We start from the raw sequence: 27,556 nt of genomic DNA, 5'->3' as shown, positions 1-27,556 counted from the left end.
TTCACTGCATCATGTGTTATGATTTGATTCCTAGATGTACAACTAGTGAGAAGTGCTCTGGAGTCATGGTCAGATATAAAAGGGACACCTTTATTTGTGAATTTGACATGGTTATTCAGTATTCAAGATTTAATTTTTTTAAACAAAGGACATGTTGGATATTGAAAGTCTACATATGTTTTGCACTTCCTGCCAGCGTGGTTCAACCCATGCAAACAATTCTGAAATAATTGACTCGATTTTTTACATTCATGATATAGGAAAAAACAAGTTGCACACTACATTAAAAGAGAATGTAGTTTCATAGAACATGGTAATAAGAAAGCAAAATTGTGTGCAGTACAGTGCCATTCTCTTGGCCATGTGATGCCCAGCAGGACGAGTGACTCACGGGTTGTTTACATTAACCATCAAATTGTGTAAGTAGGGCAGCAGGTAGCCTAGCGGTTGGGCCAGTAACCGAAAGGGTGATGGTTCGAATCCTCAAGCCAACTAGATGAGAAAAAATAATAATGTTTTTGATCCATCGAGCAAGGCACTTGCTCCTGTAAATCGCTCTGGATAAGAATGTCTGCTAAATTACTAAAAATGTAAATATGGAATCTCGTGCCTCAGAGTGCTCTAAAAGTGAAGCTGGTCCTTAATTGAGGTCATCTCAAATCACGTTTTTCAGGCCTTTAGTAGTAAAGTAAGTCTACTTTGAGGTCTTGATATTGGCCGTTTTGAACTTGAATTAAGAGTAGCCAATCCAGTGGGTTAGAATCACCATCTGAACCTCAGGTGGTTTAGAATTTGATCCACTCATATCTTTCCCATTGAGTCAGACGTCACCCAGGTTGAAGGCGATATGGTCCTCAAACAAAGCGATACACAACATGATGGCTCCCCCTGCCAACAGGCCCAGGTTCTGTAGCAGGAAGCGAGTCCAGGGTCCCATCGGGCCAGGATCACCATGAAGCATCTCAGGTAACTATTGATGAGAGAATGTGACATTTTCACACCACGGAGCACAGCTGAGTTGTACTGAGCTGGGCCCGGTTCCCCAAAAGCATCTTAAGGCTAAGTTCATCATTAGAACCTTTCATAGGAGGTTAAATCTCCAAGCTGTTAACCAAAACCATTGTTACTAAAGTTGCACTTAAACTCTTGTTATTTACTGACCACTCATAGAACAGGTGTGTTTTTTCCCAACTGTCACATACACAGATCTCCACTAAACATATAAACATCTTAATTCTCGGTCTCTAACCGCTGATAAATTCAACAAAGGATAAAAATGTGTTTCAAGTGAAAACTGATAAATAAAGGAAATGGCCTATATACTGACATTTATTTAAATACATGTTCATTCAATGTAGTTCTATTTTGCCATTTGGCTACTGTCAAAAAAAAATGCCAAATCTTGATTTTGTGCATTATTATAGGGCACGTGTCAAACTCATTTCAAAGAGGGCCGAGTGTCTGCGGGTTCTCGCTCCTCCCTTGTACTTGATTGATGAATTAAGGTCACTAATTAGTAAGAAACTCCCCTCACCTGGTTGTCTAGCTCTTAATTGAAAGGAAAAACCAGCATACACTAGGACTCCATGGAATGAATTTGACACCCCTGTTGTCGGGTAAGCATTAGAATAAGCCGCCTCAATATTTGAAGCCATAGGTGATAATATCGCTGTAGGAGTTGATACATTGATAGTATTGTGGAATAATTCTAATTAAGGTAAGATTTGAATGGAGAAAGCTGATCCGAGAGCAGCACTGCCTTTCTTTCGATCAACAAAATGCCGCATTTAGCGAACGTTCTCTCTGCGTGGCGTTTTAGGAAATATGTTACATCGTCGGCCATTGTAGGAAAGATGCATTGTTAAAACACTCATAAGCCTAAGTTTCATCACTATAAGGAAACCAGGCCCTGGCCTGTTTGTCCTTTCCAGCATGGTGGATGTGTAATGTGAAAAGATGATATCAGCCAGCACAATATGGTTATGGTTGGCAGTATCATTAAATTAATGGTACTTATAAAGCCCTATTTACATCAGCAGTTGTCAAAGTATTTAGTGTGAAAATGTACGTGTGGAAATCGATCCACTCTCGTGGCTCACCATGTCAGCAAGGGCCACGTAGAGGAAGACCCCAGCGGTGAGGGTGAGGATCCAGGGGGAGATCTGAGCAGACTGGTGGCCCAGGACAGAGCCAGTCAGCAGTCCCACGAAGCCCAGCAAGGCTGAAACAGCACTGAAGAGAACTAGTCTGCGAACAGGCCACCCTGCTCCTAGCAGCACTGCCAGGTCACCTACACAGACAGTCAACACATTGAATGAACCGTATACTCCATGGAACATTAGAGCAGAGGTATACCTGAACATTTTAACATGGATTTTATGATGCGTTGTACCTTTGTCTGTAGCCTACAGTACATACACTGAGTGTACAAAACATTAAGAACACCAAACCTAATATTGAGTTGCATCTTCCTCTTTTCATCCTCAGAACAGCCAGATCAGCGGCGCATGGAATCTACAAGGTTATCTGTCAAAAGCGTTCCACAGGGATTCTGGCCCATGTTGACTCCAATGCTTCCCACAGTGGTCAAGTTGACTAGATGTCCTTTGGGTGGTGGAACATTCTTGATACACACGGGAAACTGTTGAGTGAAAAACCCAGCAGTGTTGCAGTTCTTGACACACGCAAACTGGTCCGCCTGGCACCTACTACCATAACTTGTTCAAAGGCATTTCAATCTTTTGTCTTGCCCATTCACCCTCAAATGGCACACAAACACAATCTATGTCTCAATTGTCTCAAGGCTTAAAAATCCTTCTTTAACATGTCTCCTCCCCTTCATCTACACTGATTGAAGTGGATTTAACGTGATCATATCTTTAACCTGGATTCACCAGGTCAGTCTGTCATGGAGAGAGAAGCTGTTTTTAATGTTTTGTACACTCAGTTGAAAGGGAAGGTTCTCTTGTATACCTAGTTCGTGAGGAAGTTCATGACAGAACACCGCTATCGTGGTGCTGAGACCTCCAGCCAGACTCTGAGAAAAAGCTGCACCAATTGCCAGACCGTCAGTAAGGTTGTGGATCCCGTCTCCCATAACCACCATCCACACCAAGCTTCCTATCCCAGCTTCCTCCTTGGAAGATGGGCCATGTGAATGGCCGTGACCATGACCGTGCTCAGAGGATTGTGTCTCACTCTGCAGAGCAGTAAGCTCCCTCTCTGGATACAGCTCTATACTGGTGTTCTGCTCCTTCCTCTTAGCCTTCTGATGACAAAAGAAAGAGCTTTTTAAAAAAAAAAATCCATATGAGTGAAACATTCACAACTGAATACTAAAATGGGTCTAATGTATGATTTTCAGTCGGGTTTTTGAAAAATATACTCCACTGATTCATGTCTACTTTACTTGACTGACTTCATCAGGAAAGAGACTGATGAGGGAAATCTGTGTGGAATGGTACTGCTTGACCTACAGAAGGCCTTTGATACAGTTAACCACTGCTTCCTAATCTCCAAACTGGAGGCACTGGGGTTAAGCAGTATCCCTCTAGGCTGGATAAAGTCATATTTATCAGGAAGGGAGCAAGTAGTATAGGTTAATGGTTCACTGTCTCAGGCAAAACCAATGATTTGTGGCGTTCTGCAGGGGAGCATGCTTGGGCCTCTGCTGTTTTTATTGTATATTAATGATATGAAAGATGCTTGTTCTTGCCGTCTTTTTCTTTATGCGGATGACTCTACACTTCTGGTGTCTCACAAAAGTAAAACTACGTTGGATTATGCTTAGCACAGAGCTTACTAACATTAGCAAATGGCTTGGAGATAAGACATCTCTGCACTTAGGGAAAACAGAAGCAATTCTTTTTGAATCCAGACCTAAATTGTGCAGGTCGTCTGAAATCAGAGTGGAGTTAGGGGGTGAGGTGCTGACTACTAAAACCTCTGTTAGCTACTTGGGATGTATCCTTGATGGAAGCTTGGGAGGTGTGAGCATGGCCAATAAAGTGCTAGGGAAGGTTAATGCCAGGACTAAGTTTTTGGCTAGAAAGTCCAAGCTGCTTGATAAGGACTCCATGAAAGTGCTAGCTACTGCCCTCATTCAATGCCATTTTGACTACGCTAGTACTTCCTGGTTTGGGGGCTTATCTAAATTTATGAAGGGGAAGCTCCAGATTGCCCAGAATAAGCTGATCAGGGTAGTATTAAAGGTGAGTCCACGTACTCACATAGGGAGGAGCTGCTTTCAGAAACTGGCTGCCTGTTGAGGCTAGGGTATCCCAGATTAGACTAGGTTTGGTTTACAGGAGTATTTATGGTCCTGCGCCCAGATATTGAAGTGATTACTTTCCTCGTGTTAGGGATGCACACAATCACAGCACCAGATCAGGTGTTGCTGATGTGTGCTTATACAGGTTCAGGAGTAATGCTGGGAAAGGTACTTTCTTGTATACTGGAGCCTCAGAATGGAATGAGTTGCCTCTGCCCATAAAAACAACATCCTCTCTGGGCAGCTTTAAAAATAAAGTAAAAATATGTTTGATGTCTTCTGTGCCCATATGAATAACCCCTATGATGTAACTGCGATGAGATGTTCTTCTATGTTTTTGTTTTATTATTTCACTGCCATACTGTGTTGGATCTCGTCTCAAGAGGACCACAATGGAAATAAGTCCCAGACTTTGTGTGTTATCAATGATTTTATTAATGTGCATGTATGGCTTTTAAGTTTTGTGTGCTTGTTTTTTTAAATGGTCGAATTAATAAACTAAACTACCAGACCAAACAATCCACCCTGCTTTCCTAACAAAGACAATATAGAACCTCTTCACACTTACAACACTTTTTGTAAAAATACCGTCGGCTACACATTAAAATGTGAACTTGCTACGTGTCGACGTAGTGCACAACACTCGCCTGACAGTTGCCCCCTTGAAGCAGGGAAGTGTAAACAATTGTCTCGTTGAACCAACACTCATACAGTATAAATGTAAACAGCAGAGCAATGTTTTTGAAACAGCTGAAATGTAGACATTTTCCTAATATTTGAGACTTTTTATTGATTTTTACCTGAAATTGCAGTAACAGCCTGTTATATTCTGAAATGTTTGCAGTAGCTGCTGGTTGCACTGAGCTACATAAAACTATGGAAGATCAGAAATGTAGATCGTACAAATAGGATATGTTTTTTCATTTGTAGCATCGTGTGCTGATTTCAGAGGTGGCGCACACAGACACTTTGTTGTATTTTATTGAATGTTTAGTTTGTGTGACTTTCCTTCTCTCAGTGTATCAGTGTTTTGTTACTTGTCATGTTGTGTGGACCCCAGGAAGAGTAGCTGCTGCTTCTGCAAAAGCTAATGGGGATCAAAAACAAGTAAGCACCACAGGTCCTAGAGTGGGTGGGGGGGATTGTTTTCCTGGGGCCCAGAGTTTTTCCTGATCTGGTAGTAGGCTAACCTAACCGACTCTGGACCCTAGTTGTAGTGTATGACATGGTAATAAATCAGCTGTAAAAAAAGCAGTTTCACATGGGCTATAAATGGGACCAGATCATTTTCTAATCACGTCATATGGTTTAAAAAAATATAACTTCTGGCCCTAGGGAGAATGAAAACTTTAAAACCCTTTACACAGAGACAACTACGATTGGACAAAAAAAAGAACAGTGCCGAGCTCGCTGTATGGCTGGTTGCATCTGTAATGAAAAAGATACTCAAAGTATGTCATCACTATTGTGTTGATTGATTAATTCCAGTCAGTAATTTTTTATTAAAAAGGCTTAAGTAGCCTAGCCACCCGAAGTGTGAACATAACCCAAATTTGATCAAATTCACATTTTCTCAGAATACAAATAAAATTGACCTATTTTAGGCTATAAATACATAGCTAAGGCTATAAAAAACATGATTATTTTTCTCCTGGCCAAGCCCAAATGGGATCAGATCGCATAGGCTTCTCTAGGCTACCTGAAGCTGTGGTTGTTATCAGTAGGCTACTGCTGATCAGACTAATTGTGCACGTTGACAAATCACGAGGCATTTTATTTTATGGCGTTTATGGGCTTCCATATAAAACAGCTCCTCGCAGTGAATTCACTTATACCCACTTTGTCGCAATTTGCTTTTACCACATGTAATGATTTGCATGATGAAGCCTGCTTTGTTGTAAGGTAGGCCTAATGTACCTTTATATTTGTATTAGAGGTTTAATCGTTAATTTTTTTCCCCCGATAGGCTAATGTCACTTAATGAAACGTGCTGTTATAGCAACTCTGTGCTTTTGTCTTGAAGGTAACATTTAATGAGTGAAGCCTACAGACGAGAAAATAAACACAAATTGTCTGCAGATACATGCTTGTAAATTGTTGCATTATTCAAGAGTATAATATGGTTTGGTTGCATTATTCAATAATGTATTGTGTTTTAGAAGAAACGTTTCTATCATTGTTGAATAGTTTGTGCTTACTGGCTACTGTAATATTTAAGGTCAATTTGAGCTGCGGACCAAGAATGTCATGTGGCCAGCTACAACAAAATGTTAGGCAAGGATGTAATATGGCCAGCTACAACAATGTTAGGCAAGGATGTCATGTGGCCAGCTACAACAAAATGTTAGGCAAGGATGTCATGTGGCCAGCTACAATAAAATGTTAGGCAAGGATGTAATATGGCCAGCTACAACAAAATGTTAGACAAGAATGTCATGTGGCCAGCTACAACAAAATGTTAGGCAAGGATGTAATATGGCCAGCTACAACAAAATGTTAGGCAAGGATGTCATGTGAATTAAAAAGTAGAATTCTCTTTTGCCACCCCTGCTCCTCAGATGTCTTCATATCTCATAGTGAGAATAGGCCCTAAAGGCGTCCTCATGCTTCCCATCCGAAACATTTGGGAATATATTATGACATTTTGTGACGTGTTTGTTTGTTTTGGTCTTCGGCAGGTTTTTTGGGGGCTCACAAAAACATTCTTTGAGGCAAGCCGAAGTTCAGAAGCCGAAGTCTACACCCCTTCGTCAGTGATTGGTCAACAGTAGGGATTCTTCATTTAAGTGTTTGTTGTCGTTCAACAACAGACGGCAAGTTTTAATGCAAGTTTTTTTTACTGCACAACAGTGCAAAAACACTGCAAAAATACTGCACAACACATCTTGGCTAGATAAAAAAATTGCGCAACTAAGATCTCTGCAAAAACGTAAAAATGAATGACAGATTTCTCATCTTAGATTAATTCTGATTTATGAGGAAGTGTATACTGGCTACGGCATCTCAAGATGGACAAACAATACTATTGCCGCTTTTCTCGTTTTTCTAGCTAATGTCTTTTAAAGGGGATATGCGAGCACATTCGTTCGGTTCACTTAGCCGAGTTTGGCTAGGCACCAGCTGGGCCTAGCTCCTCAGTGGGTCAGCCTGGCTCCAAAGTGGGTGGTCCTACGCCCTCCCAGGCCCACCCATCCATAGATTAGGGCCTAATGAATTTATTTCAATTGACTAACTCAGCAAAATCTTTCAAATTGTTGCATTTATATTTTTGCACAGTGTATTATAAAACAGTGACAACAGCATTAAACTCGCCCCTTTATCATCTTAATCCAGCTAACCTTGTAATGGGTCCTCAGTCCTAGAAGGCTCTCAAAGATGAAAAGGACGTAGCAACCTCCCAGCACGCAAAGGCCCTTCAGAATAGAGTCCTGTTCTTCAGAGTGGTTTGAGTGTGGCCCAGTCTTGGCCTGCAGGACACAGATACAACAAGACACAGTTTTCACTATCAACAACAGGTTTTTACCTTACAACATTTACCAATAGATTTTACAACTTCACCCTCCATGACTAAACAGAGACAGCAGCACTGGTATTTATTTAGTGTTTGACAGTTTGGATGGGTACTTACGTGAGGCAGGAGATGCAGCAAGGCATCTCCACACAGCGTACCCACAGCCAGGGCTGTCATTGGGCAGAGGAAGGAATGGAGGCGGGCGGGTGGCAGGAGGGGTACCAGGCTCAGAGCCAGCAGAGACGGCAGGCTGATCACAACCAGTGCCAAGGAGCTCCATCCCAGAGCTGCAAAACAAACAATATATTGTATTGTATTAATTTAGATGTTGTATTCATTCTGCTTGGTCAATAGGGTATTGTAGTTTCCAGTGTTATGTTAAGTCTAGGTGTGTCATTAATGTAAAGTTATGCCCCTTTGCTCCAACTTAAAGGGATGCATTGAGTTTTAAAACATACTATATCGATCAATCATTTCCTGTCACAGCTGGTAGTTTCATTAAATGCACCTTTGAGGAAAGTCACACTCCTTTCTGACTCCGCACCATGAGTTTCTGGGTGGCGTAGACACACGCCACTCTCAATCTGGTACAGCAGAGCTGGGCACAGGAGGGTGAAGTGGGCAGGAGTGATGTGGGATGCCTTTTCCAGACCGAAATTCCACAACAGCTGAGTAACGTTCAGACACTGTGAAAAGGAAAGGGTTAAAAGGCATCACTGTCCACAGAAACTGTTTATGTATGGAGAATGTTTTGATAGTGGATTTTCTCATTAACTCTAAGAGGGGTTTCTTTTGACAAAAGGGACCCAAAACATTCATTGGCCAGGCATGTACAACAGAACACCCTTTTCCTTTAACTTCCTCCTTATCTTAACAATTTTGAATAAAAAACATCACCTGAGAGGATGACATTTAGCCAAGAACAGTAAGCAGAATTCAGTTAACTTTGTGCATTTGGCACAAAACATTAGCCAGATCAACGTTTTTTTTATTGACTACTCACGTTCCCATGAAGATGTCTCGTAGTGGGGTGATTTGACACAAGGGAGTCAAACATTCCTTGGACAGGAATAGAGTGTGCTATAGGGGATGACCATAGAAGAATTTCTTCCTTAATCACATGATCAGAGGATAATGCGCTGCCCTCTTCAGACCCAGATCCAGCAGGCCCTGATATCCCAGGCTGTGGGGTTCTTTCAGAGGGGGTTGGGAAGAGGCTGTACAGTTTATTCAGGTGTCATTGTGTAACTATTCATAGCTTAATGAACACTAGAATGCCAAAACCTCAGTACTTAAAGTGGCTACATACAGTGCCTTCAGAAAGTATTCACACCCCTTGATCCATCCTCAGTTTTCTCCTGAGGATGGATTAAACTCTGTAACCGTTTTAAAGTCACCATATGGTGAAATCCCTGAGCGATTTCCTTCCTCTCCGGAAACTGAGTTAGGAAGGACACCTGTATCTTATAGAGACTGGGTGTATTGTCACACCATCCGAAGTGTAATTAATAACTTAACCATGCTCAAAGGGATATTCAAAGTCAGTTTTTTTACCCATCTAGCAATAGGTGCCCTTCTTTGTGAGGCATTGGAAAACCACCCTGGTCTTTGTGTTTGAATCTGTGTTGAAATGTTTATTTCACCAGGTAGGCTAGTTGAGAACAAGTTCTCATTTCACTGCTCGACTGAGGGACCTTACAGATAATTGTGTGTGTGGGGTACAAAAATCATGTGAAATAATATTTTTGCACAACCGAGTCCATGCAACTTAAGTGTCTCGTTCAGCAAATGTTTTACTCCTGAACTTATTTAGGCTTGCCACAACACAGGGGTTGAATACTTATTGACTCAAGACATTTCAGCTTTCATTTTTTATTAATTAGTAAAAAAAAATATTAAAAAAAATCCACTTTGACATTATGGGGTATTGTACAGTATGTAGGCCATTGACAAAAAAAATTATCAAATGTAATCAATTTTAAATGTGGAAAAAGTCAAGGGGTGTGAATACTTTCTGAAGGCACTGTATATCGCACATCTCTAACAATCATGGAATCAAATCAGTTTCAATATCTGTATCTCACCTGGATGCTTTTACAGAGGGGGGTGGTTGAATAGGCCTACTAGGACTGGGGGTGTCCGTTTCCTGATCTTCATGGTCATGAGATTGTGGGTGAGGGGGTGTCAGAGTGTTATGGTTGTGCCTCAACCCTTGGTGGCTGATCTCCAACACACTGACCTGCCCTAGTCCCAGGCTGCCCAGTAACATCTGAAGGCCCTTATAGGACAAGGTCCCGTTGTCTCCATACTGATGGAACAGACGGTGCAAGTAGTAGACCTGGAAAAAAGGTATTGACAAGAGTAAATTGTCAGCTGAAATTGTCAGCAAGAAGGATAATCATTAGTGTTAAAACACTGCCATTATGAGACTTATAATAGCTAGGCAACTTTATATTTTTACTTTATTCAATTTTGTTTTACAGGGATAGCGCACATGAATGAATATTACTGTAAAAGTGACAGTTTTAGCCAGCCGGCTAATTTTCATCTGATGCAATTTAGTGGAACCCCTTTTTACCGATGCAATTTAGGTTTAGTGTCTTGTTGACATCAGTGTCTCTCCTGAAAGTTTAAGTTGTAACCTTATCAACTATGACTTCCATAATGTCGCTGTGAAATTAAGTTGTATCACTGATATATTGAGGCCAAATTCAGATATATTTGAGATGCCTGGAGAATATAAAAATCAAGCTTTATTTATACAGCACATTTGACATGGAATGCCATGTGCTTCACAGGAAAAAAGTTATGAAAATAAAAGCTAAAATAAAAGCTAAAATATTTACTAAACAACAAACATAAGATAAAAAAACAAAAGTGACAACCTGAACGACTAAAAAGCACCCACTCTCAAATATGTCCACAGTTTCGGCCCCCCTCAGGTTCCCTGGCAAGCTATTCCAGAGGCTGGGGGCGTAATAACTAAAGGCTGCCTCTCCATGCCTCTTGGTCCTAGGCTTTGGGATAGTTAAAAGGCCAGTGCCAGAGGACCTGAGGGACCTACTGGGTACATAACTTAAAAGCATGTCTGACATGTATTGGGGTGCACAAACGTGGATTGATTTAAAACCAATAGAATCATCTCAAAAACTCACAGGCAGCCAGTGCAGAGACCTTAAAACCGGTGTAATGTGTGCTCTCTGTCTGGTCTTGGTCAGTACCCGTGCTGCAGCATTCTGTATGTTTTGCAGTTGACCAATGACTTTCTTGGGTAGACCAGACAAGAGAGCATTACAGTAGTCAAGCCTGCTTGTAATAATAGCATTGAGTCTCTGTAACAGCCTGAGAAAGAAACAGCCGCCACTTGACAATGTTCCTCAGATGGTAAAAAGCTATTTTGGTCACATTCCTAATGTGTGATTCGAAGTTTAGTTCAGAATCTAAAACAACACCTAGGTTTTTTTACTTGGTGTTTTATCTTTATCGCCTTGAATTAAAATGTGAGGCCAGATTATCTCTCTGTGCTTTGGCTCCAACAGTAAGTACCTCTGTCTTGTCTTGATTTAGCTGGAGGAAATGGTGAGCCATCCAAGTATTTAAATCACTAACACAGTCTAAATTATTGAGCTAAAATCCTCTGGTGATGCAGAAATGTAAAGTTGTGTATCATCTGCGTAGCAGTGAAAATCTATGTTGTGCTTTCTAATAACGCTGTCAAGGGGTAACATATAAACTGAACAGCACCGGACCAAAAATCGAACATTGTGGAACGTGATATGTATTTTCTCTGAGTTATGTTCACGAAGGGTGACAAACTCTCGACCAGTTAAATAGGTCCTAAACCAAATTAGAAATTGGCTAACCCACCTCTCCAGAAGGGCATCATGTTCAACAGTGTTGAAGGCAGCATTTAAATCCAAGAGTACAAGGACAGAGAGCTGTTTGGCATCTGTGTTGGCTCTAAGATCATTTACCACTGTTTCTGTGCTGTGGTGGGCACGAAAACCAGATTGGATTTTTTTTAATAGTTGGCATTTAAAAAATAATAAATCACTTAACTGTTTGAAAATCAATGTATCACGAATTTTGCTGACGAATGGAAGGTTGGAGATTGGCTGAAAATTTCTAAAAGCTGAAGAATCTAGAATACTTTTCTTCAGAAGGCATTTCACCATATAAGTTTTGTGCAGTGGGGAAAGTGCCTGTGAACAGGGAGTGATTAACAATAGCTTTCACTTCTTCAGATATGCAATTAAAAACTGTTTTGAAAAAGGGGGGGCTTGGATCGAGAAGGCAAGTATAAGAGTGAAATTGTGAAATCATTTTCCTGAGCATGTCTGTGTCAACCAGGAAAAATAAATCCATAGTGCCTTTACCTGGCAGGCTAGGGCACAAATCAAACTTATAATCAAGTCTGATACTAAGCCTAATGTTGGTTATCTTGTCTCTGAAATATGCCGTAAACTCATCACATTTAGATGTGGAGGAAAGTTCATAGGTTAGAGGGGGTAGGATTTATCAGGCCATCAAATCGTCGAGAAGAGCACTCTCGAAATATTCTGAATGATCAAGTTAGAAAATGTAATGGCATAGAAGGTCTTCCACAATATTCTCACCTGCTCCTCAAAAGCCTCGTCTAAATGTTCGGCTGTTGATACCTCTTGTCGGCTTCCATTTGATATCCTGTCTGTCGTATTCGATGGCGTTTCCACTGTGCCACTGAGAGATGGTCGAGCCCTTGTCCCGAACTCCAGCAGAGGCAGACAGACAAATACTGCGAGCGTCAGTAGAGGTGACATCCTAGAAATTAACTGCAGAAAGCAATATGGAGGCAAGTTTATTCACAAGTCACGTACCGTGAACAGTCTCAATAACTTCTTAATGCTTCCAGTTTGTTTATCATTTAGTCTGGCAAATTGTAACAAGCAGCGAAACGCTACAAAATGGCCAGAATTTATAGTCCGCGAACCAACAAAGTCGTACAGATTTTATTATGCCTATAGGCTACTCACACGGGTTGTTTTTCCCAGTCCTGAAATACATCTTCTCTTGCCCTGCTGATCTGAGGGTTGAAGAGCCTGGGGTTATTGTCTTTTGTTTTTCTGTGTTAATATTATAACGACTCGTTAACTGAGTCATGAAACAGATAAGGGAGGCCGCAAAGCATTGCTCACGGCAATTGACCTACCGTTTCCCATACAGCAGGATGGTTTGCCCTGCTCAAGGCACGTGAGAAGTGTTCTTAATATCCATGTCCTGGAACAGAGTTGTTGCAATAACTGGGCTACTGCAACATCTTCAACCAGTATAATAATAGGTGGAGGATCTAACAAGGGTTGAATTGAATATCCACAAAAAATAATAATTAGCTGAATTCTCAACCTTTGTGATAGGCCTACAGTATAATAATAGGTGGAGGATCTAACAAGGGTTGAATTGAATATCCACAAAAAATAATAATTAGCTGAATTCTCAACCTTTGTGATAGGCCTACCCTATGCAAATTGTTATCACTTTAAAGGGGCAAGCTGCAGTTGCTACACTTGTTACTCCAATGTTTGTAAACATTGTACATGCAAACAAACACTGCACAGGCTTAAAACATACTTGGAACTATAACCTTGATTTATTGGCTGGGCAGTCCTTGCATCCATTGCTCCGTCTATGAATTTGAGAGTGGTTACATGTCTCTAGGCCCGCCCCTCAGCTTTTTACCAAAACAGAGGTGGGGTGGCCCTTTTCTTATTGTTTCAACCACAGATTGCCCCTTTAAATGTTGAAGAATACATTACAGGTAAGTAGTAATATCTCACAATCATTCATGAAAGAGAGGGATGAGTAGGCCTAATGGGACAATAGATTATGAGTCTGCTTTTAACAGTCAGAAGTTCAAAGAGGAGAACTCTTGAACCCCAGAGCCACCACACCCTCTCCTGGGCTTTATAAGTGGGATGCACTGTTGAGTGCTACATTCCGAGGGGTTTGTGCTGATTGTACAGAGATTGTGACAGCCGTGGCGTCCCTTGAGAAGGTAAGAACAATATGTACGTCGGGGGAAGTGCAGTATTATCATAAGGAGACTAATACTTGGAATTCGTAGGAGGAATGGAAGGAAAAAGAGGCAGAGGAGGTCTAAGAGAGAGAGGGGTACCAACTGAAAGCTGACCAAGTGAAGGGGAAGATTCTCTGTGTTTGTGATGCTCGTCATTTGATGTGACGCAGACAGGGTGGCGTGACTGGTGAAACAGAACATTCATTGTCTGTTCTTTTGCATTTTGATGTTGAGTCTTTGCCCGAAAGAGTGATGTTAGGAAATATGTTATCCTGTACACTCTTTTGTGCCGAATACATTACGTTGTTACAGGTGTCAAGCTCATGGGCATGTGGCGGCAGTCTGTAGAAGGGAGGTTCCTAGGTGTGAGAAGTGTGCAGAAGGACAAAGGAATGTGTAGCATTGCGGAAATTAGTGGTATGTGTTAATTGTAGGAGTGCCCATGGGGCTGGTGATCAAAAATGTCCTGTGCGAGAGAGGCAGGTTGAGGTTTCCAGGGTTAGAGTAGTGCAGAAGTTGTCACATGCTGAGGCAGTGAAGAAAGTAGAGGAAGATGGGTAAAGGGGGATGGATCCTGAGAGGAGTGGTGTGAGTAGTAGATATGAACGAGTACAGAGGAATAAACAACAAGTAATATATGTTTCAGTAAGATTGGATTTTTGGCATTTATAGCAATGGTTATCAACTGTACTGCAGGGATGGAACGTTTTGGTGGCAGCTGCAGAGAGGTATTGAGGTGTGCGAGATTTGATGTCAGAAGAGTTACAGGGTGTTTTAAGTGGTGGTGTCCCATCCTTTCAGGTTGTTGGCCTGAAGTAGGACTAAATCGATTTAAATAGTGGAGTATGGCATACATTTCTTTTATTTTTATGTGTATTTATTTTTTAGTAATGTAGTGTTCGATGGTAGGGTATTTGTTTTTTTTTGTTTTTTTTTCAAGCAAAGTATAATTGAGTTTTACTCCAGTCTAGTAGGTGGCGGTAATGCAACATTTATTGGATGCCAACCTCCGTTAAACCTCATTCGAGAAGACACCCTCTCCTGGCTGGTTCATCTATGGCCTTTGAGAGCCAAAAGATGATGGTTGTCTTGACCCCACAACAGGCAGTGACACCCTGAAGAAAATAGGACAGTGAGTGGTCCCCCTGTGTGTAATCTCCCAGAGGACTCTAGGAGTCTGCCACTTGCACAGGAAAATGGAGCCCCCCCGAATGGCCCCAAACTTGAGAGCCCGTATCCAAAGCTGAATTACAAATTAGATTGTGATTTTCCCCCCCCAAGTATGTCAACAGAAAAACGAAAGAAAATAATTTTATCCTAAATGTTTTAATATCATTTGATTTCAATAATTTCAGACACCCCCAAGCTCTGGTTGCATAGCACCGCGAGGAGGTGTAGGAGTGGCTTGCTTGCTAAACCAGCTACTATACCTAGTTAGCAGAGGTCTGAAATTGTCGCAGCAATTTTGCTTGTGCCTCAAACACGTAAGTTTTCATTCCGATGACAGATTATTATAATTTTTTTGAAACATGGTTACAGTCTTGATATAGATAGCAAGTCAACAACAGTTGGCTAGCTAATGTTAGCTAGTCAGCTGCAGTGCTAGCTAGGTAGCCAGCATTAACTAGCTAGTTGGGTTTAGCTATATTCTAAACAAAAAAACGAATGTTGACTCTTCGGTGGCAACTTGCTAACTAACTAGCAGCTAGCTAGTAAAACAGAAATATATTTAAGCTGCAGTGCATTCGTAGCTAGTAGCTGTATATCTAGTAGTGGCTAACGTTAGATTGCTAACCAACTAACATTAGCTAGCTAGATTGAGCTGGCTATCAGTCTGTAAAATGCCTTGTAATATCAGATATGCGAAAAGGATCTCTTATTTAACCATTCCTCAACCACACCCCCCGGCCATAACGTTACTGAAAATAGGTCACTGGTCAGCTTTAACACGAGCTTCCACTCATATAATAGGAGGCTAGACAGTTGGCATAAAGATTAGACAAAGGTGTAAAACAGATTCTCAATTTCAGAAATATTGTCCTTTTATTCTACCATTAGGAAATTGTTTTTCAATCCAATATTATAGTTTAAACTACAGTCTATCATCTATAGTAGCTACACTACATTACCAAAAGTATGTTCGTTGAACATCTCATTCCAAAATCATGGTCATTAATATAGAGTTGGTCCCCCCCTTTGCTGCTGTAACAGCCTCCACTCTTCTGGGAAGGATTTCCACTAGATGTTAGAACATTGCTGTGGGGACTTGCTTCCATTCAGCCACAAGAGCATTAGTGAGGTTGGGCACTGATGTTGGGCGATTAGGCCTGGCTCGCAGTCAGCGTACCAATTCATCACAAAAGTATTCAATGGGGTTACGGTCAGGGCTCTGTGCAGGCCAGTCAAGTTCTTCCACACAGATCGACAAACCATTTCTGTATGGACCTCGCTTTGTGCACGGGGGCATTGTCATGCTGAAACAGGAAAGGGCCTTCCCTAAACTGTTGCCACAAAGTTGGAAGTAAAGAATTGTCTAGGATGTCATTGTACATAACATTACTGAAAATAACGCAGTAGCGTTAAGATTTCCCTTCACTGGAAGTAAGGGGCCTAGCCCAAACCATAAAACAGCCCCAGACCATTATTCCTCCTCCACAAAACTTTACAGTTGGCGCTATGCATTTGGGCAAGATTTGTCTGTCAGACTACCAGATGGTGAAGCATGATTCATCAAACCAGAGAACAGGTTTCCACTGCTCCAAAATCCATTGGCGGTGAGCTTTACACCACTCCAGCTGATGCTTGGCATTGCGATGCTTGGCATGGTGATCTTAGGCTTGTGTACGGCTGTTCGGCCATAGAAACCCATTTCATGAAGGTCCCGACGAACAGTTATTGTGCTTATGTTACTTCCAGAGGCAGTTTGGAACTCGGTAATGAGTGTTGCAACTGAGGACAGACAATTTTTACGCACTTCAGCACTCGGCCCCGTTCTGTGAGCTTGTGTGGCCTACCACTTCAAGGCTGAGCCGTTGTTGCTCCTAGACGTTTCCACTTCACAATAACAACACTTACAGTTGACCGGGGCAGCTCTAGCAGGGCAGAAATTTGGCGAACTGACTTGTTGTAAAGGTGGCATCCTATAACGGTGCCACGTTGAAAGTCACTGAGCTCTTCAGTAATACTATTCTACTGCCAATGTTTGTCTATTGAGATTGCATGGCTGTGTGCTCGATTTTATACACCTGTCAGGAACAGGTGTGGCTAAAATAGCCGAATCCACAAATTTGAAGGGGTGTCCACATACTTTTAACTCTCAACCACCACTTGAGAAAATAAACCATAGTCAGATCAAACTACGCTGATGCCCTGTTTCATCATCTTCAGTATGCCAGAAAGACCATAAATTTAGATACTAGCTAGATGTTATCGCGGTGCCGCAGTTATTTTATAGCTGATCTACCAATCATTTTTTTCATTGTCATGCACTTCAGGTGACATTATTATTATTATTATTATTTTTTTTATTTTTTATTTTATCCCCTTTTCTCCCCAATTTTTTTTCGTGGTATCCAATCGCTAGTAATTACTATCTTGTCTCATCGCTACAACTCCCGTACGGGCTCGGGAGAGACGAAGGTCGAAAGTCATGCGTCCTCCGAAGCACAACCCAACCAAGCCGCACTGCTTCTTAACACAGCGCGCCTCCAACCCGGAAGCCAGCCGCACCAATGTGTCGGAGGAAACACCGTGCACCCGCCCCCCTCAGTTAGCGCGCACTGCGCCCGGCCCGCCACAGGAGTCGCTGGAGCGCGATGAGACAAGGATATCCCTACCGGCCAAACCCTCCCTAACCCGGACGACGCTAAGCCAATTGTGCGTCGCCCCACGGACCTCCCGGTCGCGGCCGGCTGCGACAGAGCCTGGGCGCGAACCCAGACTCTGGTGGCGCAGCATAGCACTGCGATGCAGTGCTCTAGACCACTGCGCCACCCGGGAGGCCCAGGTGACATTATTACAGATGTGTGTACTTGCACTGTGCCTGGGCTGAGAAGCATAATATTATTATTTTTTACCTTTATTTAACCAGGTAAGCTAGTTGAGAACAAGTTCTCTTTTACAACTGCGACCTGGCGAAGATAAAGCAAAGCTGTGCGACACAAACAACACAGAGTTACACATGGAATAAACAAGCGTACAGTCAATAACACAATAGAAAAAAAGAACAGTGTGTGCAAATGGCGTGAGGTAGGCAATAAATAGGTCATAGTAGCGAAATAATTACAATTTAGCAGATTAACACTGGAGTGATAAATGAGCAGATGGTGTGCAAGTAGAGATACGGGTGTGCAAAAGAGCAGAAAAGTAAATAAAAACAATATGGGGATGAGGTAGGTAGATTAGGTGGGCTATTTACAGATGGACTATGTACAGCTGCAGCGATCGGTTAGCTGCTCAGATATCTGATGTTTAAAGTTAGTGAGGGAAATATAAGTCTCCAGCTTCAGCGATTTTTGCAATTCGTTCCAGTCACTGGCAGCAGAGAACTGGAAGGAAAGGCGGCCAAAGGAGGTGTTGGCTTTGGGGATGACCAGTGAGATATACCTGTTGGAGCGCATGCTACGGGTGGGTGTTGTTATCGTTACCAGGGAGCTGAGATAAGGCGGAGCTTTACCTAGCATAGACTTATAGATGACCTGGAGCCAGTGGGTCTGGCGACGAATATGTAGCGAGGGCCAGCCGACTAGCGCATACAGGTCGCAGTGGTGGGTAGTATAAGGGGCTTTGGTAACAAAACGGATGGCACTGTTAGACTGCATCCAGTTTGCTGAGTAGAGTATTGGAAGCTATTTTGTAGATGACATCGCCGAAGTCGAGGATCGGTAGGATAGTCAGTTTTACTAGGGTAAGTTTGGTGGCGTGGGTGAAGGAGGCATTGTTGCGAAGATGAAGATGCATGTCGTGATTAATCCCAAGGATATTGTGTAGGCCTAATTACTGTGTAATTGTCATAAGACCCAAGCCACCCCCTGTACCCGGACTTTGAACTACTCCCCTCTGGGCGCAGGTATAGGGCACCCCTCAGCAGGAAAAACAGAACTAGACAATCATTTGTGCCAGGTGTGATATCCCTCCTAAATAGCTCGGGCTAATGTTCCTATCAACTCAGTAAGGCCAGCAGGCTAGTCTTTAAAATAAAATGTTTTATTGGTATGTACTGTAACTTATGAAAGTTGTATTGCCAATTTTGTTTTGTATTTAAACGTGTACATGACACTGCAACAAAATTTCCCCATGGGGACAATAAAGTCAGTAAGTAAGGTCCAGTACTATTTCTAGTAAATGCCTGGAAATGTGCTTCCCAGTTAGACTTAGCTATGTGTCTGATTGAGTGTCTCTCCATACAGTGTGCCATCCAAACCACTCCATGTGACCTTTAACAGTCCTGCTGAATAGGAGAAATGAGGACCATTTGTGAGTGAGGTACCACTACTGCTTTTCTTTTGTTCACTCACTAATTCTCTCAAGCTACTGGCTTGAGCCACTCCAAATGGTTTAGTATGATGATATAGCTGAAGTTGTTTAATATGGTAACAAGGCTTGACCTTGAAGTTATGTTAATTGCACAGGATAAAGTGGGTATGTTCATTTTGCTGCATTGCTTCTGCAGATATCCCATAAACACTCCTGGACAGGTTTGCATTGGTGAGATGGATTTTCTCCAGGCATTGACTCACCTAGCCTTGTATTCTGCAGAAATTGGTGTGTATCAGTGATGTGCCATGGGGTACGACGTCACCAGGTTCCATGGGGAGGTGGATGAAGACCTGCTGTGTCCCATCTGCAGCATGGTACTGGAGGAGCCAGTGCAGGTTAATGCCCTACTATACCTCTGGACCAGATCTATTACAAGGACTTATTTTATTTATTTAGACAAGTTATCACTGAGTTCTTAATATAGACCTTTCACCGATTTCAAACAATATACTTATTTTCCCATCTTCCCATCTCCGCTCCTTTTTCTCCTATGTCTAGGCCCCACACTGTGAGCATGCCTTCTGCAACGCCTGCATCACCCAGTGGTTCAACCAGCAGCAGATCTGTCCTGTGGACCGCAGCGTGGTGACACTGGCTCACCTCCGGCCCGTGCCCCGCATCATGCGCAACATGCTCTCCAAACTCCAAATCGCTTGTGACAACGCTGGCTTCGGCTGCACAGCCACACTGCGGCTAGATCAACTGCAGTCTCACCTGAAGGACTGCGAGCACAACCCAAAAAGACCTGTCAACTGTGAGGAGGGATGTGGGTAAGTGACATTAGAGCACATTACACAGCAGAGTAGACCAGACAGAATGGGAAAACATGGCTGTGACTTTTGAGTTGCTGGGCATGCTGCACCACCACTGCAGAATGTGATATTACCTAGTCTTGTATTTATTATTTAGTATTGTAGTGGTCTCTAGAGTGACCTAGTGGCTTTAATTTCATAATGTCACAATTTCGCCACAGGCTGGAGATGCCGAAAGATGAGATGTGCAACCACAACTGCATCAAGCACTTACGTGGCGTGGTACAGCATCAGCAGACCAAGATCTCTGAACTAGAGAAGAATGCTGCAGAGCACAAACACCAGCTGGGGGAACAAGTAAGCACACACTCACGTTGCATACATATACCTCAGTGGAGGCTGCGGAGGGGAGAACGGCTCATAAATGGCTGGAACGGCACGAATGGATTGGCATCAAACACATGGAAACCATGCGTTTGATACCATTCCGCTCCAACCATTATCACGAACCCGTCCTCCCCAATTAAGGCTCCACCAACCTCCTGTGATATACCTGTATGCAAATCCATTAGTGCTCTGTTCCTCAATGGTCAGGGATCTGGTGTGTGTCTGTTTCTTCCACTGTCAGAAACGGGACATCCAGCTGCTAAAAGCAAACATGAGAGCAATACGCAGTGCAAACCCTAACATGCAGAACCTGGAGGAGAGCATTGAATACAACGAGATCCTGGAGTGAGTTTACTCTCCTGTCCCCTTGGCCCTCTCCTCTAGAATATTTTCAGGAGTTTCAGCACTTGATTTCAGCCTCAAGTCTATTATGTTGGATATTGTTTGACTGCTACAATCATTCAAACTCACTTTAAAAATCAAATTTAATAAGCCCTTTTTACATCAGCAGTGTTGTCACAGTGCTTTAGAGCTAAAGATCCTATTCCACATCTCACCTGTTCCTGACCTGCCCAACAGATGGGTCAACTCCCTCCAACCTGTGCGGGTGACGCGCTGGGGAGGGATGATCTCCACGCCAGACGCAGTTCTCCAGGCGGTCATCAAGCGTTCACTCATCGACAGCGGCTGTCCTCTGTCCATCATTAACGACCTGATTGAGAATGCCCACGAAAGGAACTGGCCGCAGGGCCTGGCCACGCTGGAGACGCGGCAGATGAACCGGCGCTACTATGAAAACTACGTGGCCAAGCGGATCCCTGGGAAACAGGCGGTGGTGGTGATGGCCTGTGAGAACCAACACATGGGAGAGGACATGATCCTAGAGCCTGGCCTGGTCATGATCTTTGCCCATGGAGTGGAGGAGATCTTATAAGTAGATCTTATAATAAACAAACACTAGGAGCAGGGGGGTCTAGCATGGCAGAGAGGAGGGCAAACCAGACATTTTGATTCGCGAGTTAGTTACTCCTCTCTAAAAAAAAATATAAAAAAAATACTCCCCTTCTCAATTGAATGGTAATTATGGGTCTATTTCTTAATGACAGTAGATATGTCAGTTTTTGTCTCTAAAGATAAGTGGGTGTAGGGGAAATGAAAAGATCTCAATGGCTCCTAAAATGAACAGAAGAGTATTACTTACATATGAGCTTATTTAATATCTTTGCCTTAAAAGGACATTTCCAAAAATACACCTGGAAAAAGAACTTAACTGATAATACCCAGGATATTCTAAGATGGAATGTTTGAGTCGCATAATAAAAAGCTATGCCTGATCTCCTAGGCTTCTCTGGTTCCCCCCATCCTACACCTTGTACTATGTAAATGAATTCATATAAAAAAATAATGTAAATACAAATATTATATTGAAAAAAATACACATTCTCTAGCTATTCTTGTTATACAGTAATTAGACTATGTGAATTTTGTCAGTTGGCATCCATGTGTTTCAGGATGCTGCTCTGGACATTTTGCTCACTTCAGCATTGTTTTTTGCTAATCATGTCATGACAGTTGTACGCCATGATGTTTTGCTTCTCGTTTATTACTTTTTTGTTGTGCCATGCATTTTATTTATAGATTTTGAAGACGTGCTGGGGCGGGATCTCCACGCCAGACGCAGTATGCTTGAAGATGTTTTTTGTGTTATGAAAATACATTTGTCATTTTAGAAAATTGAAGCTCATTGTTCTTTGCTTCTGTTGTAGTTAGTGAACATGAAGTTGGGTCCAATTGACGTTAAACCATTGGAATGTAACATTGTGTAGCTTTACCCGTTTTATTTTATAAATGGTTGATGATTGTTTGTGTTGATATTAATTGACAATTTCTTATTTTTACCAAACTATTTTATCTAAAAGCTTTGAATTACTGAATGATAGTGACAAACGACAAGGGACTTGATCTAAAGACATGCAGTCGAAAACAACCATGTGGAAATCTAACTTCAATGCTACTTCGTTAGTGTCACCATAATGAGATCAATTTGGATTTAGTTTTTTTTGTCATTTTGTGTCCTTTTATCTTTTGTGCTGTGGGGTAAAGATGAAGGAACATTTTTTATTGTGATCTTGATTGTCATCATGGTACAGTACTGCATGGCTTTTTTCTTATGCCATTGAGTCATTCCTACATGCAGGGCCTCTATACATCATGATTTCTGATGATTAGCACTCTAAGCAGCAGCCTAACTGGCAATGCTCTCTCCGTCCACCCACACAAACACCCACATGGTCAGACATTGTGCTTGTCTACAGCAGCAGTGTCTAGTGAGCTCTTGCCAGCAGCCCATACTCTATTGAGGACTTTCCTTTTAAATCTTTCCCTTTGTTGTGAATGGTTGGAATATCATGTGATTTGCCAAAGGGCATGCTTTTGTTATTGTGCCTGAAAATCCTCTGGTTCATCATCTGGTATTAAATGATCTAATGGATTGAGACACCTTTTTACTTGTATGGCAATAATTGTACTGTTGGACTGGATTTTACAATGCACAACTGTTTGTTCAGTGCTTCAACCACAGAAATTCACACCATCAAAGGGTCAGAATCAATAATTAGGCTACTGTCAATCCATCATTGCCTCAACACACCCTGTTATGGGACTGCTGTCACATTCGATTATCTATAGATGTTCCATGATATAGGCTACTAATGTAACAAAGCACACTGACAGTGTCATTGCATTTTATTACACCAGCTACGTTTGATTGCAGCGGCTGTTACAGTGCGTTCTGTGTGATCCATACATTGGATTTCTCAAACTTACGCCTTGATCACACCGACAGTGTTATTGAGCAAAATGGTAAGCAGCAGCACCTGGATAAGTGTGCAACAAAAGTTCAACATTCCCCTTCTACTACCATTTCTGTCAAGCGGTCTATGGAAACAGTTTGATGCATACTTTCGATAAATCAAATGTAAGTACCACACAGAACACACTGCAACTGCCTCTGCAAGCAATGTTGCAAGGAAATGCAGTGTTCCATTGGAAATTAATGTACTTTTGGTGCACCAAAATGCAATGAAGTTGTCTGTGTGATCGAGGCGTTATTCGTTACACTGTATGCGTAGATGGCTTGACAGAAATGGTAGCAGAAGGTGAATGTTGAACTTTTGTTGCACACTATCCAGATGATGCTGCGTACCATTTTGCGCGTGACACTGTAGGTGTGATATGTCTGCGCATACAGTTTGATAAATCCAACGTTTGCACTTCATAGAGCGCACTGCAACTGCCTCTGCAACTCAATGCTGTAAGGCAAACGCAGCGTTCCATTGAAAATGAATGTACATCTGGTGTACCAAAATGCAATAATCCTATCCGTGTGAACGAGGCGAAACTGGTCCAGACTTCTTGGCGGAAGATGTAGTTCGCTATAGGCTCACAGTGCATTGAAAATCAAATGTAGGAAAAATGTCCTATCGATTGCAACTGGATGTGTTCATCGCTGCTCTATTATAGCCTAGGGCACATAAATGATAAGAGAAGAACGCACATCCATATACTAGAGTAGACTGGGATAAATGGGGCAAGCCCAATGTAGACTACATCCCCGCCTTAGTCAAAGTGCCCGCAGATGACAGTTCGAGGCGGTGCGTTGCTTCTTTTTTTTAATAGCTAGGGAGGGGGAAATCGCTGAGTCGGGCGTGGCAGTCAGCCAATCTTTCTTATTATCTCTGGGTAAATGAAAGCTGACAGCTAGACTACCTTTCTTGTAACGTCCACAGACAATTTCCGTCGATTTGCTGGGTGTAAAAACGTTGAATTGTGCCTCGATCCTCGCCGAGGAATTATCTTACCGGACGAACGGCACGACAATCCGCTTAAGGACGACAGACAGACAACGCTCATCATCGCGAAATATAGGTAGGCTAATTGATGCTCAAAACAGCCTCATTTAGTACTACTGGCTGAAGTTCAATGAATCGTGTATTCCTGTTTACAACTTTGCATACAGATATTGCCTGTGAATTTCGTTGCGCCGCTGCCAAGTTTGGGTAAGATACATATTTAATGGGAGAGACGGTATCCCTCGCCTCGCCCAACTGATCTCAGTTGGTTCCCTGGTTGGGCAAAACAGGCCACTTTTGAGTGGTAGCCTACTGATACATACATTGGATACATCTGCAGCTTCTGTTCCCATGTTTCTCCCCATTGAACCTATAGCCTAACCTTTAGACATGCTCCTCTTTAGACTTTAGTTAACATAGGGCATGTTTTATAGCCTAGTAGGATAGATAAGCTACTAAGAATATAAGTTGAATATACTGTTTAAGGTTTACACAGTGTTAAACTGTCACCCTTATGGCTCAATATTGTAGACCAGACAGGTTGGAGACAAGTTTTATAACTGCCTGCAGACAATGTTGGAACTATGGTGGACTCTTGTTGCAAGGAGCTCTGTCTGGATGGAAATGGCAATTTTGGTTTATATGATTTTCATTAGCAATGTGACATCCTTGCAAATAACTTTTGACTTCTAATAATACAGTTACTTGCCATCTAAATGATTAAAACAACTGACAAAGCAACACATTGCTCAACACACAATAACCATAGTTGCACCATTTAAGACATGATGTTTGTCCCTTCTGATATATTTACTTCACTGTGTGCTTATTTCCCTTGGTATGTGTCTCCTTAATTAAGTTACCTATGGGTAAACTAGGTCTTCTGGCCATGCATTTAGAACATGTTGGCAAGTAGCAGTCATAGAGTTGAACTACATTTTGGGCTTTCATCAGGTTTCCTTTAACATTTTACATTTTTCTGGGTCATGAAACCACAAACAGTCACAGGGATGGTTCTGAAACTTTTTATTTTGTCTTTTGAGTGTGTATTTCTGGCTGGACATATTGCCAGCATGATGTGGCCTAAAGGGTGCCTTGATGGCCCTGCAAATAACTATTCCATGAATAGGTCTATTATTTGAACAACAGATTACCCAGAACATTTTAGGGATTTAAATAAAGGTGAAATAAATCAAATAAAAATTTGAAACGACATGGTAATTTTTCCTTGCTAGTGTAGTTTTTGCATTTCCATTCAAGTCAGGTGAGGTCATCAGTTCCTTTTTAAGTCTATACCATTTCCTGGTTTCCCTCCCCACTGGAAAATTGGTTGCCAAAAAACAGAAACGTTATCCTCGTTCTGGGAAAGACCGTCTCTTAATGAAAAAGTCCTTAACCTGCACAGCTAAGTAATCACAGGGAAACACAGAGAGAGGCATTCCTGGTCAGGTCAACCTGTTGGTAAGGAAACAGACTCTCTCTACAGACGGATCAGGAAGCGGGTCACACTGTTGCTGCAGAGAAATTAAATGCAATTAAATTAATCTAATAGGGATCTATAGAGCTGCCAGAGAGGGATTATGTGTGTGTTTACGATCATGCAATCACACAATCTAAACATTTGATAATTTACTCTCTTTGCCCTATACACAGATTGTACATTTCAATGGTTTTATAATGGCAGTACAGTAAGAGTACACTTGACACTTTCCAGTTCCTCCAAACATGTGCCAACGCTCAGTGTGAAAGTGGCGTGGTTACTGGAGGGAAGGGTGCACCCTCACAAGTCCAGGCGGGTTTGTGTTTTTTTCTGTATTGTACGCACCACAGTGTTCCACGGGACTGCTGAATACTACACTGCTCAAAAAAATAAAGGGAACACTTAAACAACACAATGTAACTCCAAGTCAATCACACTTCTGTGAAATCAAACTGTCCACTTAGGAAGCAACACTGATTGACAATAAATTTCACATGCTGTTGTGCAAATGGAATAGACAAAAGGTGGAAATTATAGGCAATTAGCAAGACACCCCCAATAAAGGAGTGGTTCTGCAGGTGGTGACCACAGACCACTTCTCAGTTCCTATGCTTCCTGGCTGATGTTTTGGTCACTTTTGAATGCTGGCGGTGCTTTCACTCTAGTGGTAGCATGAGACGGAGTCTACAACCTACACAAGTGGCTCAGGTAGTGCAGCTCATCCAGGATGGCACATCAATGCGAGCTGTGGCAAGAAAGTTTGCTGTGTCTGTCAGCGTAGTGTCCAGAGCATGGAGGCGCTACCAGGAGACAGGCCAGTACATCAGGAGATGTGGAGGAGGCCGTAGGAGGGCAACAACCCAGCAGCAGGACCGCTACCTCCGCCTTTGTGCAAGGAGGAGCACTGCCAGAGCCCTGCAAAATGACCTCCAGCAGGCCACAAATGTGCATGTGTCTGCTCAAACGGTCAGAAACAGACTCCATGAGGGTGGTATGAGGGCCCGACGTCCACAGGTGGGGGTTGTGCTTACAGCCCAACACCGTGCAGGACGTTTGGCATTTGCCAGAGAACACCAAGATTGGCAAATTCGCCACTGGCGCCCTGTGCTCTTCACAGATGAAAGCAGGTTCACACTGAGCACGTGACAGACGTGACAGAGTCTGGAGACGCCGTGGAGAACGTTCTGCTGCCTGCAACATCCTCCAGCATGACCGATTTGGCGGTAGGTCAGTCATGGTGTTGGGTGGCATTTCTTTGGGGGCCGCACAGCCCTCCATGTGCTCGCCAGAGGTAGCCTGACTGCCATTAGGTACCGAGATGAGATCCTCAGACCCCTTGTGAGACCATATGCTGGTGCGGTTGGCCCTGGGTTCCTCCTAATGCAAGACAATGCTAGACCTCACGTGGCTGGAGTGTGTCAGCAGTTCCTGCAAGAGGAAGGCATTGATGCTATGGACTGGCCCGCCCGTTCCCCAGACCTTAATCCAATTGAGCACATCTGGGACATCATGTCTCGCTCCATCCACCAACGCCACGTTGCACCACAGACTGTCCAGGAGTTGGCGGATGCTTTAGTCCAGGTCTGGGAGGAGATCCCTCAGGAGACCATCCGCCACCTCATCAGGAGCATGCCCAGGCGTTGTAGGGAGGTCATACAGGCACGTGGAGGCCACACACACTACTGAGCCTCATTTTGACTTGTTTTAAGGACATT

The 27,556-nt window shown here is 42.6% G+C and overlaps 3 protein-coding genes across 6 annotated transcripts in view; 2 read left to right on the top strand and 1 right to left on the bottom strand.

The window, feature by feature from the left end:
• Positions 1-69: 69 nt before the first annotated feature.
• On the bottom strand, positions 70-13,136 carry LOC139557579 (zinc transporter ZIP5-like). Its single transcript, XM_071372573.1, has 11 exons — positions 12,970-13,136; positions 12,794-12,843; positions 12,398-12,592; positions 9,866-10,119; positions 8,785-8,974; positions 8,290-8,467; positions 7,899-8,068; positions 7,609-7,737; positions 2,974-3,268; positions 2,100-2,290; positions 70-970 (listed from the first exon to the last, which is right to left on the bottom strand). The coding sequence occupies exons 1-11, from the start codon at positions 12,977-12,979 to the stop codon at positions 821-823; spliced, it is 1,812 nt and encodes a 603-aa protein (XP_071228674.1). The 5' UTR covers positions 12,980-13,136; the 3' UTR covers positions 70-820.
• Positions 13,137-14,854: 1,718 nt separating this feature from the next.
• Positions 14,855-23,007, top strand: LOC139557575 (E3 ubiquitin-protein ligase NRDP1-like). 4 transcript variants are annotated; one of them, XM_071372564.1, is made up of 8 exons: positions 14,855-14,965; positions 15,189-15,317; positions 19,242-19,317; positions 19,591-19,706; positions 19,870-20,141; positions 20,345-20,480; positions 20,752-20,855; positions 21,090-23,007. In XM_071372564.1, exons 4-8 carry the CDS (start codon positions 19,617-19,619, stop codon positions 21,442-21,444), a joined length of 957 nt encoding a protein of 318 aa, XP_071228665.1. In that variant the 5' UTR covers positions 14,855-14,965; positions 15,189-15,317; positions 19,242-19,317; positions 19,591-19,616; the 3' UTR covers positions 21,445-23,007. The 4 variants fall into 4 exon arrangements, with proteins under 4 accessions (XP_071228665.1, XP_071228666.1, XP_071228667.1 ...); XM_071372565.1 differs by having other exon boundaries at positions 14,945-15,113; XM_071372566.1 differs by lacking the exon at positions 14,855-14,965 and having other exon boundaries at positions 14,999-15,317; positions 19,242-19,308.
• A 1,015-nt stretch (positions 23,008-24,022) lies between these two features.
• The window catches only part of LOC139557574 (diacylglycerol kinase beta-like), a 43,664-nt gene continuing 40,130 nt past the window's right edge, over positions 24,023-27,556 (top strand). The window contains exon 1 of the mRNA XM_071372562.1: positions 24,023-24,437. The gene's annotated coding sequence lies outside the window, so the exon portion shown is untranslated. The remainder of the gene's footprint in view (positions 24,438-27,556) is intronic.

Source organism: Salvelinus alpinus, chromosome 28 (genome assembly GCF_045679555.1).
Source record: "Salvelinus alpinus chromosome 28, SLU_Salpinus.1, whole genome shotgun sequence".
Classification (NCBI taxonomy): Eukaryota; Metazoa; Chordata; class Actinopteri; order Salmoniformes; family Salmonidae; genus Salvelinus; species Salvelinus alpinus.
This window is presented reverse-complemented; position numbering and strand designations above follow the sequence as displayed.